This window comes from Manis pentadactyla, chromosome 7 (assembly GCF_030020395.1).
Source record: "Manis pentadactyla isolate mManPen7 chromosome 7, mManPen7.hap1, whole genome shotgun sequence".
Lineage (NCBI taxonomy): Eukaryota > Metazoa > Chordata > Mammalia > Pholidota > Manidae > Manis > Manis pentadactyla.
This window is the reverse complement of record NC_080025.1, coordinates 148,334,088-148,352,685: the sequence shown is the minus strand read 5'-3', so window position 1 is coordinate 148,352,685 and position 18,598 is coordinate 148,334,088. Positions and strand designations below refer to the sequence as shown.

The following is an 18,598-nucleotide window of genomic DNA, read 5'->3' as shown; positions in this document are numbered from 1 at the left end:
CCGCTCCACCCCGCCAGGCAGGCACAGGCTGCCAGTCACACCACGCACACTCGGGGTCCCTCTCCTCCAAGTGACACTTCACCTGACGGCAAAGGCGTCTCAGATGCTAGCCTTTGGCCCCCAAGTGTCACTTTATTTTCCATAATTGAAATGATGGAGAACACTTTTAATTTTAACTACTAAGAACAGTGCAACTTACTAGTACTTATAAATGACAGCAAATGAGCAGCGCTAAACACTTCATTTTATTTATGTAGTGTCACTTAAAACACAGTGTGCATCATGGTTACATTTTCCACAGTGGGCACTGAATACCGGTCCACTCCCCACCCAGCAGTCCACACCCCTCCCCCAAGCCAAGGACACATCCAAGCAAACGTCCCCTAAGGGTCACCCTGAAAGCGGAGGTCACACACGTGGCTGTGCCCAGGCTGCCCGCCCCGTGGATGTGCCAAAAACTCGCCGGGCTTCCACACTGCTGGATTCCAGCTGCTGGCACATCTGAACCACATCAGAGCTTCCCCGCGTGCCCTCATTCCCAGGAGAGCTCAGGAGAAGCCCCTCACACCGAACGGGATGGGAGGGCGGTGCTGGCGCATGGGGGCTGGGCGTGCGAGGCAGCACCAGGGCTGGTCGCTGCCCAGCAGAAACAAGGGTTAAGAAGCACCACCATGCAGAGAAACGTGTGCAGGAGGCTGGGAGGATCTTCTAGAGTAAGACGACTGCTGTCAAGGGCCAAGGCCTACACACTGAACCCGCGCTCAGCGCCCCTGCTCGGGGCGGGCTGGCTGCGCCCCAGCCAGCACCACCCTCACCCGGGAGCCAGAGCCGGTGTTCCTCAACTGGTTTGTAGACTCCCGTGTACGTGCTAAAAAGAACGGTTACAGACCCAAGAAGCAAAGATGAGATTCGGCATAAATCACACGGTACTGGGAGCTGAACTGGGGCTGCTCGGAGGGGCTTAAAATGAGCACAGCGAGGAGGAGGACGCGCGTCTCAAGTACTAGCCAGAGGCTGCGCGCAGGCGGCCGGGTCACTCTGGGCACGGCTGAGGGCCTGGCCGCCTTACGCCAACTCCGTGCGCGACCTGCGACACCCAGGTCACCCTGCACTTAGCTACGTGCCAGTTTCGAACCCCCCACCAGCGCGAGGAAGGCCGTTCGGTGCCGTGCGCTCGGCCGCCGGCTGTACCTACCGTGCGTCTAGAGCTGTGACGCCGCAGCGGCCCGGGCCGCGGCCGAGCGCTTGGGGAGAAGGGCAGAGCCTCCGCGCAGGGCGCCGCGCGCTAGTGCTGCGCGGACCCCCCCCCCACGCGTCCTGGTCTGACCGACCCGCGGCGCGTCCCAGAGCGGCGGGCAGGAACGGCCTCGGCGGCGAACGGACGCCACTGCCGCCCGCAGCCCCTCGGAGCCGCCTGGGGCCGCGGCCCGCCCGGGGCGGCCTAGTGCTTCCCTCGGGCCGACTTCCTCTTCTGCGTCTCCTCTCTCTGCTTCTGCTTCCTCCTCTTGCCGCCTTCCTTGGACCCTGGGGAGACACGGCTGTGAGACACTGCAGACCAGCGGCGGCTGGCCAGCACGAGGCGGACATTTCTCGACAGTCCCCGTGTCAGCGGACAGGACGGCGAAGTCCGAGGCCTTCCGTCCCACCTGGTCCCACAGAAACCTCAGCAAAACCACAAACCGACTTTCTAAACTGCGCACTGAGACCCCTTAACGCTATTCAGAGACAGTCACGGCTGAGCAGAGGGGCGGCCTTTGTGCCCGGCTGCCCCCACACTCAGCCAGCCCAGCCCTCGCCTCGCCACCTCCAAGGGAGCCCACTCTGCACCCCAGCTGGACACTGCACCTCACAGGGGCGGAGCCGACTGCCTCGGGGCTGGGCCCCAAGCGCCCCGGGCTCCCTCCGGCCCCGGCCAGACCAGGGCGCCAGGGTGCTCTGCAGGGGAGGCCCCACCGCGGACCGGGCCCCCTTCCACGGTTCTGGGTGTTCCACGTGGGAACGGCTCCCGCTTCTGACTTGGGGAACCCACTTACTGCCCCTCAAAGTGAGCAACCTCTTGACAGGTAAGTGCACCAGTCACCCTTCAGAGAAGCAGAGAAGCAGAAAGGAACTGCTGTGCAGAAGTGGCCGGGAGCACGCAGACGTGGGGGAGAAGCAGCAGGGTCAGCCGGGAAGCAGGCTGCATGTCCAATTTGGGTTAAAAGATCCACTTAAATGGCCTGGCTAGTGCAGAACCAAGAACAGAACCGGGCTGGGGCCACTGTGGGCCTGGGACACGCCCGTGAGCCCCTAGGCCTGCTGCTAAGTCCCTCTGAACATATTCTCAAGGTTTAACATACGGCAGCCTTTCAGGCACAGGCTGCACGCGGACAGAGCTCAGCTGCTAAAGACGCCTCGGGTCCCTGCACCAATCAGACAGCGCCAGCCGCCCAGAAACAAGATGCCTGAAGCCTGTCCCCTGCCGGTCACCAGTGGAACTGGCCGCGGGCGGCTACTCGTGGGTGAAGGCCAGCAGCCCCCAGGAGGACACGGGAGCCCCCGCTCACACACACGGTGGACGGGCATCAAGGTCACTGGCCAGCCCTGGCTCCTGGCTCCCCACAGTGTAGCTGAGAGGTTTCTCAGCAGGGAGGCCAGCGCAGCCTCTGCTCCACACCTGACACAGTTTCACACAGTCAGTCAGGTTCAGAAAGGCCCGTGGTGCCCTGGTGGACACAAGCGGCCAAGCTGGGGCTCAGTGTGCCCATCCTGTCGCCCGGTTCCAGCTCCTTCCCAGGAGACCACTGTTCTCACAGCACAGAGGGCGAAGAGATCGATCCCTCACTCAGACTTCTCATTAAAACGCCACTTCTGGTACAAGGCATTTTCAATTTTAAGAAGCCACAGAAAATCACTTCAGACAAACAAAGGAATTTCACCAATGACAAGATTCTGGGGCTAGTGTATGTTTGATCTATGCTAGCCGAACACCAGCCAGCCAGCAAGTGCCTGTCCCATGTGCCTGGGGCATGAGGGTGACACGACTGGCCCCCCAGCTTGGACCAGGGCCCAGGAGAAAGGCTGCCCACGCAGCCTGAGACGGCCCTCTGCCATCCCTGCAAAGGCGGCCGGGTACACCCATTACCACCAGGCACGATAGGCACCACCCACCCAGAGAGCCACCACACAGGTGGGATCGCGGCCCCTCTGGCCCTGCACCACAGCTGCTTCCGCATCCAAGGTCTCAAATCCAAGGGCATCAAAACAAGCCACAGCATCGGGTTGCACAGAGGGGCCGCAGCATGGCATCTGCCATGTCCCACTCCGGGCCCCCACCCGGCCCCTGCCCAAGCCCTGGCTCTGGCCACATGTGTCACAAACCTGGAGGAGGGTTCAGACAAACCCAAACATCTAATAAAAAGCATACAAGAAAAAGGAAGACCTCCTGTGACCTCACCTTCCTAGGAAGGAACCATGCGCCCCTCACCACAGAGGTGGGTGCTGCGGCTGTGGTCTGGAGCGCCCCGCGCTGTGCCAGCCCAAGGTGCCGCTCCCACGGACCCCCAGGGGCTCCCACACCAATGAGGACCCTCCCAAAGGCCCCACGCAGGAAAATACTTCTTAAGAACCACTGAGAGTTCTTAACAGAGAAACGCAGAGATACAGAAATTAGTTTTCACTAAAAAGACAGACAGCCAAAGTCGCCGAGAGCCGCACCAGCATGGAACGACCACTAGCTTGTGGGCGCCATGCTGTGCTTTGCAAAAGAGGACCATTCCCTGGTTCCCCGGCACTCCTGGGGAAGCTGCTTCCTTCCAACAAAAAAGTAAGAATTAAGGTGACGGGATCCATTGCATTCCTTCGTGAACTGTTTGTCATGTCCAATAATTTTAATTTTCCTTTTTAACAGTCACGTGCTCCTGACAGACCTTCAGTCTGTGGGGAATCCATAAATGAAAAATACTAATCCTTTTCTAATGTCTCACTTGGTGACTCCCGGCTCCACGTGACACACAGTAGGAGCCACGCGTCCGTCCTGAAGCAGCAGGCCCGGTCTGACAGGCAGTCAGCCATCCGAAGCGAGAGCACACACAACCTAACAGAGCAGCAGATGCCGGCACGAGAAACCCGCGGGACGCCGTCACCCAGCACCTGCCCCGCTGACAGGAGCCGCCCGGCAAGGGGCCACTTGGGCTGAAAGCAGAGACTCCGGTCCAGGTAGCTTTCCTCCGCCGCGCCCTGGGCAGGCTCAGCAGCCGTGCCCAGCACAGGCAGTGCACTCGGTCTGGGGAGGTGCACGTCCGGTGCAGGCTCACTTTCCACCTAAGACAGTCACTCCCCGGAAACTTCCGGCTGCCTCCACACCTTGCCGCTGCCCGGCAAGCCGGCTCCCGGGGCCCCTGCACCTCCTGGCCGGTCATGAGGCGACCTGGCCTCCCCTGCGTAGCCAAGTTCCTTACCATGCACTTCTTTTAGGCAAAATCACCCAAGACTTGGCAATACGGCAGAGAGGTTCCTGTGACTTCCCAACCGCGCTGGCGCACACAGGAGCCTGCTGGGGGGCCACCCCTTCGTGACGGACTCCCCCAGCCTCTGCAGCGCTGCCCGGGCGCTGGGGGTTCTGCAGAGGCACTGTACCCTGGTGGCACAGGAAGGAACCCAGAGGGCCCCGTGGCCCGGGGCCGTTGGCCAGCTTGGGTCTGCCGCGGCCTCCCCCACGCACGTTCTCCTCACTCCGTCTGCACCCCCCACCCGCGGGGCAGCTTTGTCGTCTCTCAGTAAGGAGTCAAACCAAAGTCCCTGACACGACCTCACCACACCTGCACGAAAACTGGCGGCTGGTTCTCTGGCGGCCTGACTGACTCCCTTCAGGGCCACGTACCTCGGTTTGGGAAGGAAACAGGGAGCTGGCTCCACAGCAGACAGAGCCCTCCCAGCCATCGGCCACTATCACAGAGGCCACGTGCCTGGACGCAGGCAGGGCCCACCCCGGCAGCCACGGGAAGCCTGGCAGGTGAAAGCCCCCGTGCGCCTCCTGGATCGTGCCAGGAGTCATAGGTCAGCAGGTTTTCCCCACTCAAAGCAATACCTGGTAGAGACCCAAAGGTAAAAACTGACAAACATGAGATACTCGAACAAGAGCTACTGTTTTCCTACTGAATCCTACATTTCCAAGACTCTCCCGCAAGTAAATCATCCCTCAGGTGGGAGGCGTGGGCTGCCTTGAGCTCAGGATGTGCCCTCTGTGGTCAGCCTGTTGGCAACGGTTCCGTGTCCTGCTCTGGGAGGCTGGCTCCGTTCACACCTGACCGTGCCAGGCAGGCCGCGTCCACACACCAACTTCTTGGGAACTGGGACGTTCCAGCCCAGGACGTGGGCTTACGGTGTCCGTGAATCACAGATGGAGCCTGCTAGATCGTGTTCAGACTCATCTGTTAGGGGAAACTCCATCCACAGCCCTCCCCTTGCGCAGACCCCTCAATATCACTCTGCCATTGCCCAGCCAGTCCTTCCACCTGCTCCGTTTCTCACTCGGTCACACAGGGTAGGGCTGACGTCTCCATGTGACCTGCTGCTGTCGGCACAGCGGCACGGCAGGGCCCGTGGCCAGGTCCACACAACTGTGGGAGTGCCATGCCAAGGCCTGAAGCCCCAGGACGCCCAGCTTCAGCGATGGTGCCTCTCCTCTGTCCCCCTGAAACCCCGACAGACACCGCTGCTCTACCGGGGAAAGACCAGAAGGACCTGACAGGGCTGACGTCCCAAGAGGAGGTTCTGGGAGAGGAAAGGACACAGCCCTTTCTTGCTACCGCCTGCCAGGGCCCCCAGGGTCAACCTCACAACCTGCACTCGGATGGTGGCTGAGCCAAGGACCAATGCTGTCCTCTACCGCGAGCCTGCCTGGGCACCGTGGCTACCCTCCCGGTGAGCCCAAAGCTTCAAATGAATGAAATTCAAGCAAATCACACACACAACCACATGCACAGCCACACCCTCAGACATCAGCCAGAACTTTCTATGGGAACTGGCTTCACAGGCTCGTCTGGGCTCTGTAAGAAATCGCAGGCCAAGCTGGAAAAGGGCAGAGCTGGGCTCTGGGACACCCGGCATGAATGCCCAGCGTCCAGAGGTGAGAGGGCGGGTGGGCTGGCACCATTGATGGCAGGTCCCCACTCCGAACACAGGCGAAGGCATGGCGGGTGGGGATAAATGCCAGCATTTACCGCTGAGATGGCAAGGTGCCCACCAGCTTAGTGAGTGGCCTGGGGCACAGGCCCATCTGAGTTATGAGGCCCCACAAAGTCTCAAAAGTTGCAAAAAGATTTAGGGCAGCATCAGCACCTGGCAATCCCATGGCACCTGCCAGCCTTCGCCCGAGACAACACTCGTCGCCCTGTCACGGAAGACTGGTGCCCATTATAATTGAGGGGCATGTCGTGGCGGCAAGCTCACCTGCCTGCCCGCCCGCCCACCCGGTCAGGTCAGGACACAGCAGCACAGGAGCGATTTCGGCCCCCTCTGGCCCTGGGAGGTGGGTGGGACGCCCCCGGGGGGCACACCTGCTGGGGGCACGGCGGGGTCCCAGCTCATGGAGGCCCGCTGTCTGCCCTGCTCGAGCTGGTCCTCACAGCCGTAGGGAGACGCGTGTCTGGGCACCGCGGCGAGCCTGGGCGGCCTCGGTGCGCGGACGCCGGCGCTGGCGGGCTGGGCGGGAAGCGAGCTCTGGCCTCTCCGCCGACACTCCTCCCGGAAGGCGTCCTCGTCGGCCACACCTGGAAGCACAGGGCGGGGGAGGGGCATTAGCGGCCGCTGCGGAGGCCGCGCTGGTCGGCGTCCACCTCCCTGGCGGCTGGGGAAGGAGGGGGCCCCTCAAGGCCCCTGCTGGGGCCTAAATGGAAGATTCCAGGAGCGGAGGGAGGGGCGCCACAACGATGTCTAAAAGGGCAGCCCTGCAGAAGTCGCTGGGGACACCGACCCAGGGCGCTGGCCCGGAAGGAACGGGCTCCGGACCAGCCAGCGGCCTCAGCCCCAGGAGCACAGCAGCCTCTCCACCCCGCGACACGACGAGTCCGCTGGCCACGCCGCCCGCGCATGCGCGTGTAAGCACACAGCGCTGGGCCACGGGCCTGGGCCCGCCGGGCATCTGTCCAGTCAGACACGGTCCAGACGGGGCACCCGAGTCGCCCCAAGGTCGTGTTCCTATCAGTCTTTTAGGAAACAGAGAAGTTGCGCACGTTACGTGGGTACCAGGAACAAAATACACAAATGACGGTTTTTGCTGCGTGATTTTAAATTCCACTCTGAGTTTCTGATTATCCGTCACACCACGGGTGTTCGAGGGAAAGAGGTTACAAGCCCAGGCAACGCCGGGGAGCCAGGTGCCTGACGGGGACGGTGGCACATTAGTGGCGGCACAGCCTCCACAGCTCCTGCAAACCTGGCAGCGGGCTTCCAGCAAGCGACGGCTACCCAACACCTCCATCCAGTGGGCAAAATCCCGGGCCTGCAGGTGGAAAGGGGCTCCCTCCCTTCCCACAGAAACCGAGGCAGGTCCGCAAGCACAGCGCAAGCTGCACCTGCTCCCACTCCCAGCCAGGGAGGCCTTGCTCACCGAGACTCTCCCAAGACAGACTGGGCTGTGCGTACAAGAACCAGGCTTGAGGAGCTATGTCGTGGGGCACCGGTCACTGGCACGGGGCACCAGATGTGCAGCGCTGGGAGGAGCTGCACGCCCTCCCCAGGGCCCCAGCTTGAACTAAGCTGCTGGGGCGCCCGACTACATCTCATCCACATGGCAACATGTAAGCTGCAAGGCCTGGCCCCAAACCCCTGCCCAAGCCTGCTCCTCTGGGCACCTTGGGGTATCCCCCAGCATCGCTGGCCGCCTCAGATGGCGCCTGTCCTAGAGGGGCACTTTCAGGGAACTGCACCCCAAGAAATCCACTCTCGAGAAACACTAGGACCTTGGCACACCCACATCCTGGGCTTGCAGTTGAAGGCTTTCCAAACTGTCTCGGCGCCTGAGGGAGAGGCCCTATGCAGCCCCAGAGCCTGCCTAGTGTGCGGCGTGGCGGCACCAGAAGGCCCCGCTAAGTGCCAGCTATGGTCATCGCTGCTGGGCCGCCCCACAGCCCACCCCGCCCACGAGAGTGACACCCGGGAGCCACGAGCCACACAGCCCTGCAGCTGGGGAGGGCTCGTGTCCTGTGTGCACGGCCGCCACCTCGCAACCAGCGTCGTGATGTTCTCGATGCCCCTTTGAAGGACGCGGCCACATGGCCACAGCCACACAGGCTCCTCAGGACCAGAACTGACTATGGAGAAGCGTGGGCTCGTGGCCCCTGGCATCTGCGGCAGGTTCTCCACCCTAGGGTCGTCTGCTCATCTGTCAGGCGAATAAGTGGCCAGGGGTGTCCAAGACCTCATCCCTGACCCGCGCCAGCTGAGCTCCGCCCCTGGCACAGCGCCTCCTGAGTGTCCTCAAGTGAAGGAGGAAAGAGAAGGGCTGTGAGGGGGTCGGGAGCCTGCACCCCTCCCTCCGGGGGCCGGGAGACCAAACAGAAGAGGGATCCGCAAGGTCACGGGAGGGATGTCACTGTTCTCTGGAGCCCCGAGGAGGCAACAGCAAATGCCCACGGCCTCCCACACTCAGGGGCAGCACCATGGCGGCTCAGCCCCTCAGACCCCTGGCTTGGCGCCAAGCACCCCCACGGGCCCCCACCAGCGAGGAGGAAGGCCTCCTCCGTGCAGGCAGGGCAGGAGTAAGGAGACCCTGGGCATCACTGCTCCCCGCCCGGTAACTGAGGGGAGCGCCAGTTAGGCCTTACCAAGAGTGTGCCCCGATGCCCGAGCAGATAGCACCAACCTCCACCTGTGCTGGCCCAGACGGGCACATGCCCTGTGGCCCGCGGTCTCCACCAGACTCGCTTGCCTTACTGGCAGGGGGGCTCCAGGCCTCAGAGAAACTCAGAACCGAGTCCCTCCTGTCCGCCAACCGCCACACACTGGAGGAGGGATGCGCTGTCCCCACAGGCTCACTCCCCAGGGCCACCTGCCGCCCGCAGACACAGAGACCCCGACGGCGGCCGCACAGCTCCCTGAGTGGAGTGGGGGTGCTGGGCCAGGCACTGGCCACACAGAGGAGGCGGGCGGCTGGCCCACGTCACAGCCGGCTCGGAAGGCGGGCGGCCAGCACAGGGCAGGTCTTCAGGGTTCTGCAGACTCTAGGGCCACACAAGCCTCTGTCTGAACGGAACACCAGGCTTGGGCTCGGCAGCCATCACCAGCTTTCTCTTTACAGAGAGCCTGCCTGCCCAGGCCGGTGTGTGCAGACAGTGACCTGGCGCACCACGCCTGTCCTTCCCGTGCCTGTCCTGAAGCCTTTCGCACCTACCCCGCCTGCTCTCCCTGCCCGGTGAAGAGCAGCTCCGGCCTGGGCCTCCGCCCCTCCTGGACCTCGCCTCTGTGAGCTGCCCGGCCGAGCACATCAAGAGGCTTTAGCCAGGGCGCAGAGCCAGGGTCTGGGCTCCACAAAGACGCTTTCACCAGCAGTGGCAGAACCACACTGGGCACCCGTCTTACCCTGTGGTCAAGCCTCGAGGACACCATGCCCGATCTCACACCATGATATGAGCTCCAAAGGGATGATCAAGTCACTGACCCCATAAAACTTCAGTGTCTTGAGTACCAGGAAAAATAATTTCCTTGGGGAAAGGAAATAAAGGTAGAAAATGAGAAGCAAAGAGTAAATCATTTACTTATTCCAAAGTTTTCACTGGATACTTTCGGGAAGGCATCACTCCACGTGCTCCTGGCACCGCATGCTACAGGCGTCAGCAGATTCATTGGGCAAGGCTGCCGTCCCCTAGCTGCTGGCGCGTGTGGACCCAGTGTTAATGAGGACGGGCATCAGCTCCGTCCATTCCAGGCCAAGGAACTGGCATTCCCCGGGAGCAGTGGCTGGACGCTGGGGGCTCTGGTTCCCACAGTGAGGCCTTGGGGCATGACCCATGCTGAGCCTGGGAGTGTGGGTGAGGGCAACGGGCTGCCCACGACTTCCCAGCAGAAGTGAGAAGAGGGTACGGGGGTGAGGGGATGCCCCAAGACAGACAAGCCGCAGGAAGGAGGGGGTCAGGAGGACTGGAACTGGGGCTGGAGTGACCCCAAGATCACCCCAGGTCCAGCTGGCATCTCGGCACAAACACCAGCCTCTCAGCTCTCTGCCCAGCTGCCCTGGACCTCCCCAGAGGTGCTGCTCACTCCAGGACACTGCCTGGCACACAGGCTTGCAAAGGTCCCCAGATGACTGTCACATGTCCCACGTCCAAGTTCTGAACTACTGCCCAAGACCTTAGACGCCCCTCAGGCGTCTTCCAGGTCAGCACGGAGGCGGCTCTGCTTCAGGGCAGAGGGGCCTCAGGACACAGACTGCAGGGCTCACCTGCCTGAGGCAAGGGGCGTGGCAGGAGACGGGGACCGGCCCACTCTCCTGCCCCCAGCCCCACCGGGGGTGTGAAGCCAGCCCTGTACGTATTTGGAGGGGACCCCTGTGTACAGCAGCTGGGGCCACCCCACCACGACAACGCCTCGCCGGTGGCAGGGAAGGGCCTGTGGGCGGGATGCCAAGAAACTCACAGGAGGAGGAAGCGGTCTCCTGAATGTCTTGCTCTGACTTGCAAACTTCACACCCTGTGCATCTGCAGCCTCCCAGGACCAGAAGGGACCACACGTTTCTGCTCGATGCGTCCCCTCCCGCCGAGCCACGGGCCTGGGCCCTCCCTCTGCTCTTGTGACCCCTCCCTGCCCTGGCATGCGGTAGACACCTGTGCTGGATGAAACCGCTCAACTGCACACTGGCAAGCGCTGGCCTGACTCGCCACCACCCGCCCCAGCCCTGAGCTCAGCCCTGAGCGCCGCTGTGGGTCCGCCTGGGGTAGCACCAGCCTCAGGCCCAGCGGGAAGACAGGCCCGGGTGCACGGGGAGGGGCTCCTGGCCCTGAATTCAGGGCCCATGGTGAGGAGGCCAACACCCGAGCCAGCGAGGTCCCTGGGAAGGTACACCTGCCCCCCAAAACAGCCCCATTACAGAAATGACTTGACCCCCCGGCTGCTAATTTGGATGGCAAATTTCTTGATGCTGGTGTCCAACAGAGGGGCTTCAGAGAAGTACACGTGGTGAAATTCTTGCCCTTAATGTGATGCTCCAAACACCCACCCACCTGCCCTGCCTGAGAAGAACACGCTCGGCTAGGAGGTACCCTGCTCTAGAGGAGGAGCACAGGCTCCCCAGGGCCGATTCAAAACCCGGGACCGGCCACGCCCACGTGAGGCGCCAGGACTGAAGGATGGGCGGCAGAGCAGGTGGTTCACCTGCACGCTGCGGTGTGGGGCATCCGCAGAGAGGGCCCTTCCTCGGAGCAGAGGTGTTCTCCAGAGACAATGTGCACCCGGCAGTGGCACCCAGCAGGACCACCGGGCCACTGGCCTGCTGGCATTCTGAGGCCGCAGTGGTCCCACAGGACACACACCACCACTGCACGTGCCACCTGAGTCCTCTGCCTCCGCACACCTCTGCTCCTCTTTAAAATGAGAATGGACACCAACTACCAGGCATGGGTGATGATGTGATGCCACAGAAGCCCTTGGCAGGAATGCCACTGCCACAGTGACCACACTAAGGGCCCTCGCTGCACCAGGAGGGGCCAAGCCCACACCACCCCCAGCCCTCCGGGCCAAGCACAGGCCTCTGCTCCTAGCGGCAAAACAGGAGCCTCTGAGGGGGCTGGTCACACACCATCAAATCCTACTTACCTCAATTTCAGAGCAAGTTAGAGGCTATCGACCGAGGGCAGCGCCCCCAGGCCAGCGCACCAGCCCACCTCTCCCCTCTCCCGAATGGCATGTCCTCGTGTCGTCCAAGACTTAGGGACAGATGAGGCGCGAGTCCGGGGCCTCCCGCTGCTAGTGGTGACTGCTGGCCCCCCTGCAGCCCGTGTACCTGAGGCAGTAGCAGCACGGCCGCATCAACAAGGCTTCCGGCCATGAAGGGAGGTGCAGTTAACAAGAGAACTGGAATGGAGTCCCCAGCCACTTACGGTTAGAAGCGCCCACCATTACTACCTAGGGCCCCCCTTTCAAACCAAACCTTGCATTCCGTGGACAGGGGCGATAGGTGGCAGAGGAAAACCGCCACATGGAGCGGGAGGCTGCAGGGTCGAGCGCCAAGGGCCCGCGGAGAGGCGCGCACGTGGCCAGGTCCCGGTACAGATGTAGGCACAGTGGCAGGCATGCGCCCAGGGCCCGCCCCTCGGAGATGCAGGCCTTGCCCGTACGCTGTGCCTTCTGACCCCTCTCGGTGAGTGTGCGCCAGTCCCATCCAGACCTCACCGACAGCCAATATACGTAATGCCGAACCTTTACAAAAAATTCTTCTTGGGAGGGACAAACGCACATCGCCCACAGCCGAAGAACACAGAAAGCCTGCGGCTTAAACTTGACACGGCCTGTTCTGGCCAACGAGCTCTGAGCCCCTTGGAGCCAGCGGAGGTGCCAGGGCTTGTCTGGCCCGCCCACGACCGGCGCTCTGGGGAGAAGCCCAGCACCCAGAGAGCGAGGGCCGGGCCTCCCCCTCCCCGAGCAGCACCACTGCCCTGTGACACTCGGACGCCCAGGCGCATGCACCACGTGAGGTCACGCAGAGAGCCCCGCACTGACCCGGGCAACGTGGAAAGCTCCACGGAGTCAGGACAGTCTCATGAACCCGCAGTGCCTCTTGGTATGACCTGAAACCCCTTGGCTTAAAGCCGAAGGTGGGTCCTGGCCACTCGGGTCTCACCCTCCCACACCCACTTCCTTCTGAAGCCAGCCACACTTTGGCTTCGTCTACGGCCTTTCCAAACTTTCCATACTGGTCCACGCATCACTAAACCACCCCTCTTCTATGGAAATTCACCACTAATTGAACAATTTGAGTTTAGCAATTTGTATCTATATGAAGGCAACACAAGTTAGTTGAACAAAAATAATGTCTAATTATACAACCCACACAGAATTTACTGTCTGGGTGTAACTTCTGATAGCCTTTTCTTATGTGTGGATTAACTGTTATCATAGAAAGTTTACAACAGTTCCAACAGTCCAAGCATCCTTTTCATTTAGAAAACTAAACATACCAGGAAACATCCTGCCCCACAGAACCGAGTTCAATGTGAGCTGAAAACAAGCACAGCCTGCCCGGGTCCCCGGCCAAGGCCCTGGCACTGCTGAGGAACCGCAGCAGGGGTGTCCCGGCAGCTGCGCACATGGGCCACGAGCACAGCCACAGCCTCAGTTCTCCCCAGAATGGAGTCCGAATGCAGGGTAGGAATCTGGTCGGGAACACAAGAATAAGAACATGCTTCCAGAGACAAAAACAGCATCACTTTTCCCAAATATGTACAATCCTAGAGGCCTTGGTTGAGGCTGTTGCCCTTTGCAGGGAGGAGGGGTTAGTCCCATGTGTTCAAATCGGGACGCCACTACCGGTCTGAGATGATGCAAACACCCAAAAATGCACCCTTGGCCCTTTAGAAGGTCCATTCTAACACTCGGGCGGGCGCTGCCGCCCACGGAGCACAGGGTGCGTGCACAGAATGACCAACAGCCGCAGGAGGGTCAGAGCAGTGAGCAGAGGAACGGAGAGGCAGGCGTGCGGCTCCCAGGGAGGGGAGGAAAAGGCACAGGCCACGGGGTGCAGCCAGAGCCGTGGGTCAGGGGAGCCACAAACACCAAAAGCCTTGTAAGCCAAGGGAGCCCCTGAGGCGCTTGCAGCAGGGGAGGGCGGATTCCCACTGCTGGGGCCCTGGCCAGAGGGCGTGGTGCAGGGCCGGGGGCACAGAAGGCACGGCATGCTTCAGGGGCAAGGCCGGCAGAGGCTGCCGCTGCTCCAGCGGACCCCAGAGGCTTCTCACCAGGCTGTGCCAGGACAAGTTCTCGAAATGAATGGACAGTGAGAGGGGAGAGTGGTGGCTCGCACGGGGAGCCACATCAGGGCGGTGGGTGGCCCCGCGGGAGGGGCGCGGCACTGGGGGCAGACGTGCCCCACCCAGGGCAGTGCCTGGCGTGTGCCCTCAGGGTACGTGCCGCTGAAGCCCCACTCCCCCGCCAGTGCTGCAGCTTGGAACAGAGTGCTGTCTGGTTCACACCAGAGGACAAAGGCCCCAAGCCCCATCCCAGCTACCGCACACACACGCTGGCTCTCCAGGAGCTGGTGGCACCCACTCGCTAGGCCAGCCAACACTCCCTCGTGGGCAAGCCCGACGGTCTTACGACCCCGGCCCTTGCCCTTGGGGGGGCCCCAGAGCAAGGCTGGGGTCAGGCACAGGCCTCCCGGGAGGCACACGTGGCCCCTGGGACCCCCGGCTGGCTGCAGGAGCAGCTGGGCTCCACCCACCCTGTCGTGTGCACGGCCTTGGAGCTGCAATGGGCACCACAGACTCCCGGGCCCCCACCCGCCTGCTGCCAGGCGAGTACTGCTTACCGGCTTGAACATGCTCGAAAATGAAATCAGGTAACACGAAGGGTGCCGGGCCTGCGCTCACGTCACAAGAGGCCCTGCCCCCTGGAGCCGCCCAGGCACTAGGCTCACAGCCCTGCTCCAACACCAGCTCTGCAGGTGGCCCCAAGGACAGCTGCCGGCGCCCCACACAGCCCGGGGAGCCAGAGGGTGCAGGGACACCATGGCGGACACGTGAGGGACAGGCAGTGTGCCAGCACAGGCCAGGGCCAGCTCCCGGAGGCCCTCACGGATAACAGGACGGGTTTGGGGGAAGGGGCTGGGGGCGGCTGGGGAGGCCTGCGGTGCGCTGGAGGCCAAGGGAGGCAGACGTCCAGCTCTCTCACTTCCGGCTGCCCAGGCTGTAAGCTGAAGTCTGACACACGTTGTGGCGACTCCATGCTGCGCGCCTGAACACCCCAGGACGCCTGCGGGCCAGTTCCTTGCTCAGTCTCAGTCTGCAGTTGCCAACCCAGTGGCCAAAGCGTGGCTCTTATCAAGCAGCCCCAAGGTTGCCCCAGTAACCACTGAAACGAGTCCTGAAAAGGCACATCATAAGCAGGGCCTGGTATTTCAGGGTCACATGCAGGCTAGCTTTTCTGTGACACAGCTTGCTCTGCGTGATCCCATGACAAGTGACTCTAGCTTCTGCCCAAGGTTCTTCAGGTGAAATAATGTTTTTAAAAACGTGCTTCAAATGAGCAAAGCGTGTGCCCAGAACTCTCTCACAGTCGTCTTACGAAGCAGGAGTGCGAGCAGAGCCGGGGCTATGTGGGCCTTGCAGAGAGAAAGCAGGCCTGGGGACGGTGCCATGAGCCACCCCCAGGCTCCCGCTGACAACTGGCAGGGCTGCCGGAGGACCACTCGCCAGCGATGGTCCCCTGAAACCAACAGCAAACGCAAAGCGAACCCCGGTGAGTATGTTCTTTCAAGTCAAGTAGCATGGAAAACTACGGCCACGCACGAGAGCTTTGCACTTGCCGTGCACTGTCTGCTGCCCTAAGGGGCTGCTTTCAAATGCAGAGACAACAAGACAAGACGAGGCTGCTCATGAAGCACGCTGCTTTATGACGTGCTTCCAGACTGGCTGTAAATTGCGGGAAGACACACGGCCAACCTGCGCCCTCAGAATTTTTGAGCAAGGTATGGAGTCTAATTTCTATCCGCCTGTAGGGGCACCGCTGCTTTCCCACCGTGTAACATGCTTTACGTCGCACTGATCGGCCTGTCTGGGCTTTCTGGAGGCAGCTTCTCGGGCTTCTCCTGTAGCAAATGAGAATGATGAAGCAAGACCAAAAGGACAAAAAACTGGAGAGTCCCAAGAGAGCAGTGCACTTAATGGAAGTTCAGCAGATGTTAATTAACACTGGCAAGGATTCTGGGAGAAAATTCGATGTTTTCAACACAAGCATTCCAAGACTTAAACGCACATGAATGTACATAAGAAAATAGGAGAAAATACTCAGTGTGGAAGATGCATGATCCTAAACCAAAGGCCACAGAAGAGAAGCCTTCCTAAGAAATTAAGACTATACACCACAGTGAGTCGAACAAGCGGCACCCCAACAGGCAGCCGCCACCACAGGGCAGGCAGCGAGCTGAGCCCCAGGATCCAAGGGCAGCAGAGACGGGGCCCACACGGCTCACACTGCATCCCCGCCGGCCCCAGGCAGGCACAGCCGTGCCGATGACCCGCAGTTCACCTGGCGCACGGTCCTGCCGCGATCCCGCCACTGACGTAGTGTGCTCCAGGAAGCCACACGTGACTTTAAACGTACACGTGGCTCAAACCATCACTCGACTGTGAGGTTCCTGCTTTAATGGACCTACTCTGAGATTAGGCTCTATGCAAAAACTACAGAGAAGCGCACCAATGCTGGCCAGGCTGCGTGAGACACCAGCGGCCAGGGAGTGCCCGAGCCAGGACAGAGGACTGACGGGGCCCTGACAGCCCGCGTGGGGCAACCCACTCAGGACACCAGCCGTTCTGGAACAACTGGGAAGCTCCTGGGCTGCATCTCCCTCAGGCCCGCCAACAGCCCGCAGTGCTTTTCCAGCACCCTCAAACACGGCATGGCTCACTGCACGGACCCTTCCAACGGCCATGGGGACCGGTGGCCCAGGCAGAGCGTGGAGCCCAGCAGCCCAGAGCCCCGGCATCATAGCAAGCAACCTGAGTCTTGGGGAGAGGTTACCAGCCCCGGCTGAGGGGTGTTAGGTGCCACAGGCCCCATGTTAGGGGCGGGCAGGGCGGCCAGGCAACTGGCTCCTCCCCACCCCACTGATGAAGGCCACAGGGAAAGAGAGGAAACAGGGAAGCAGGGAAGGGCTGCCCCCCGTCAGAAAGGGGCACCCAGACGGGAAGGGGACAAAGGTCACAGGCGGTAGCGGACCACTGAGAAGCCAGCAGAGAAGGGAGAAAGGAAACCCAAGGAGCCAAGCAGCCCTGTGCCAGGTCAAGAGCCACATGGGCTCAGGGCCCTCTGCCCCCCAGGTACAACCCAGAGCGTTTTTATCAACTATTAAGTAAGTCCAAGTTTCTTAGGGGTTCCAGAACTATTCCAAAAAGGGAAACCCCAACCCAACCCATCCTAAAATATAAATGGGTCTCGCCTGCAGTGAGCTGCTTTGGGCTCATCCAGACAAGACTGGACTCGGAACACGAGGTGTCGGCCTGGCATTCCACTCGTGCGACAGGGAAGGTTTTATAGCCTGATCCACAGCGCACCAAATGGCTATTTCATGATCCAGTCACGCCTTTAATGGGTCTTGAGTACTTTAAATTACTACACTGATGGGCAGTGACTGCAATGGGATTATCAGGGGGGACTCGATAATATGGGTGGACATGGTAACATTGTTTTTCATGTGAAACCTTCCTAAGAGTGTACATCAATGATAACCTAAAAAAAAAAGGGAATAAAGATACTGGTATTCGATACCAAGTTGAAGAAAATCTGCCCCAAAATCTTAGATTGAGAAGTCACAAGGGCTCAGTTAATGTCTAGGGAAGAATCACAACACACCACTTTTTAGGGTTTCAGTCCATAGGTTAACAGTTGTATACAAACTGAAATGACTCTGTGATGACCTCAAACCAACAAATAAAATGTCACCTAGAGAAGAAAACATCTGGGTGGAAATGCCTGACAAGCCTCCCTCGGGCTGCATGCTGCACAGACCTGATGCTCCGGGGGTGGAAGGGCTGCACAGCCCCCGGCCTCTCGTCAGCTGCCATTCCTGGGGACGTCCAGGCTGGCACCAGCCACCGCCATGTGGCTTGCTGCCGCAGAGAGAGTCTCCAGCAGCCCCCTGCCTTCTGTGAGGGCCCAGCGGACCTCGGAGCGCCCAGCCCTGCACCCTGACCACAGAGAACACGGACGGAGATGCCCAATATCGCTTCCAATGAGTCAGAGCTCCAGGTCCCTTAGCAAAGCCTCCCTACAACTGCTGAGAGGCCTGTCCTCTTGTCCATCCTTGTTTTTGCATCAGGACACACACAGCCACCAGCGGGCAGCAGGTGGGAGGTGGGGGGTGGGGAGAGAGGCATGATGTGCTGCACCTGGGGACACATCCATCCCCCTGGGACGGAAAAGGCCAGGACGTAGTGACTCACAGCATTTATTAGACCACGAAACTAAACGTGAACATTCACCATTCAGTGGCGAAAGCAGTGAAGCAGATGCCATAAAACCTTCCAAGAGCAGGCTGGGCATCTGCGAAGCAGGACCGCGTGCTCCCAGGCTGACCCGTCAGCACTCTGCAGTGCTGCAGAGATGCACGCTGGGGGCGGCGGTCACCTCCTGGGCATACTCGCCTCCTGGGCTGCCCTCTGAGGCAGACCCAGCACAGGCACCCTGGCTGTCGGAGTAGCTTTGGCAGAGTCCACAGCTGACCCACAAACCCCTCGACTCTGCCCTTAAAGGAAGGGCAGAGGGGAAATGACTGCCATTTATGCCGCATTCACAGCGTCAGTATTACTGAGTTTCCAGAATCAAGCCTGGAGCCTCAGAACCCAGTCAGGACGGAGCGCCAGGCCCACCCATCTGCACTGGGGCACGCCAACGGGCGGCAAGTCACAGGGAG

The 18,598-nt window shown here is 60.9% G+C and overlaps 1 protein-coding gene across 3 annotated transcripts in view; it reads right to left on the bottom strand.

Annotated features, from left to right (window-relative positions):
• Positions 1-226: 226 nt before the first annotated feature.
• Positions 227-18,598, bottom strand: part of DNAJB6 (DnaJ heat shock protein family (Hsp40) member B6) — a 71,187-nt gene continuing 52,815 nt past the window's right edge. For all 3 annotated transcript variants that reach the window (XM_057504945.1, XM_036899482.2, XM_036899481.2), the window contains exons 9-10: positions 6,540-6,752; positions 227-1,524 (exon numbers count right to left, since the gene is read on the bottom strand). In XM_057504945.1, the coding sequence (XP_057360928.1) occupies positions 1,442-1,524; positions 6,540-6,752 (296 nt within the window). In that variant the 3' untranslated portion in view covers positions 227-1,441. The remainder of the gene's footprint in view (positions 1,525-6,539; positions 6,753-18,598) is intronic.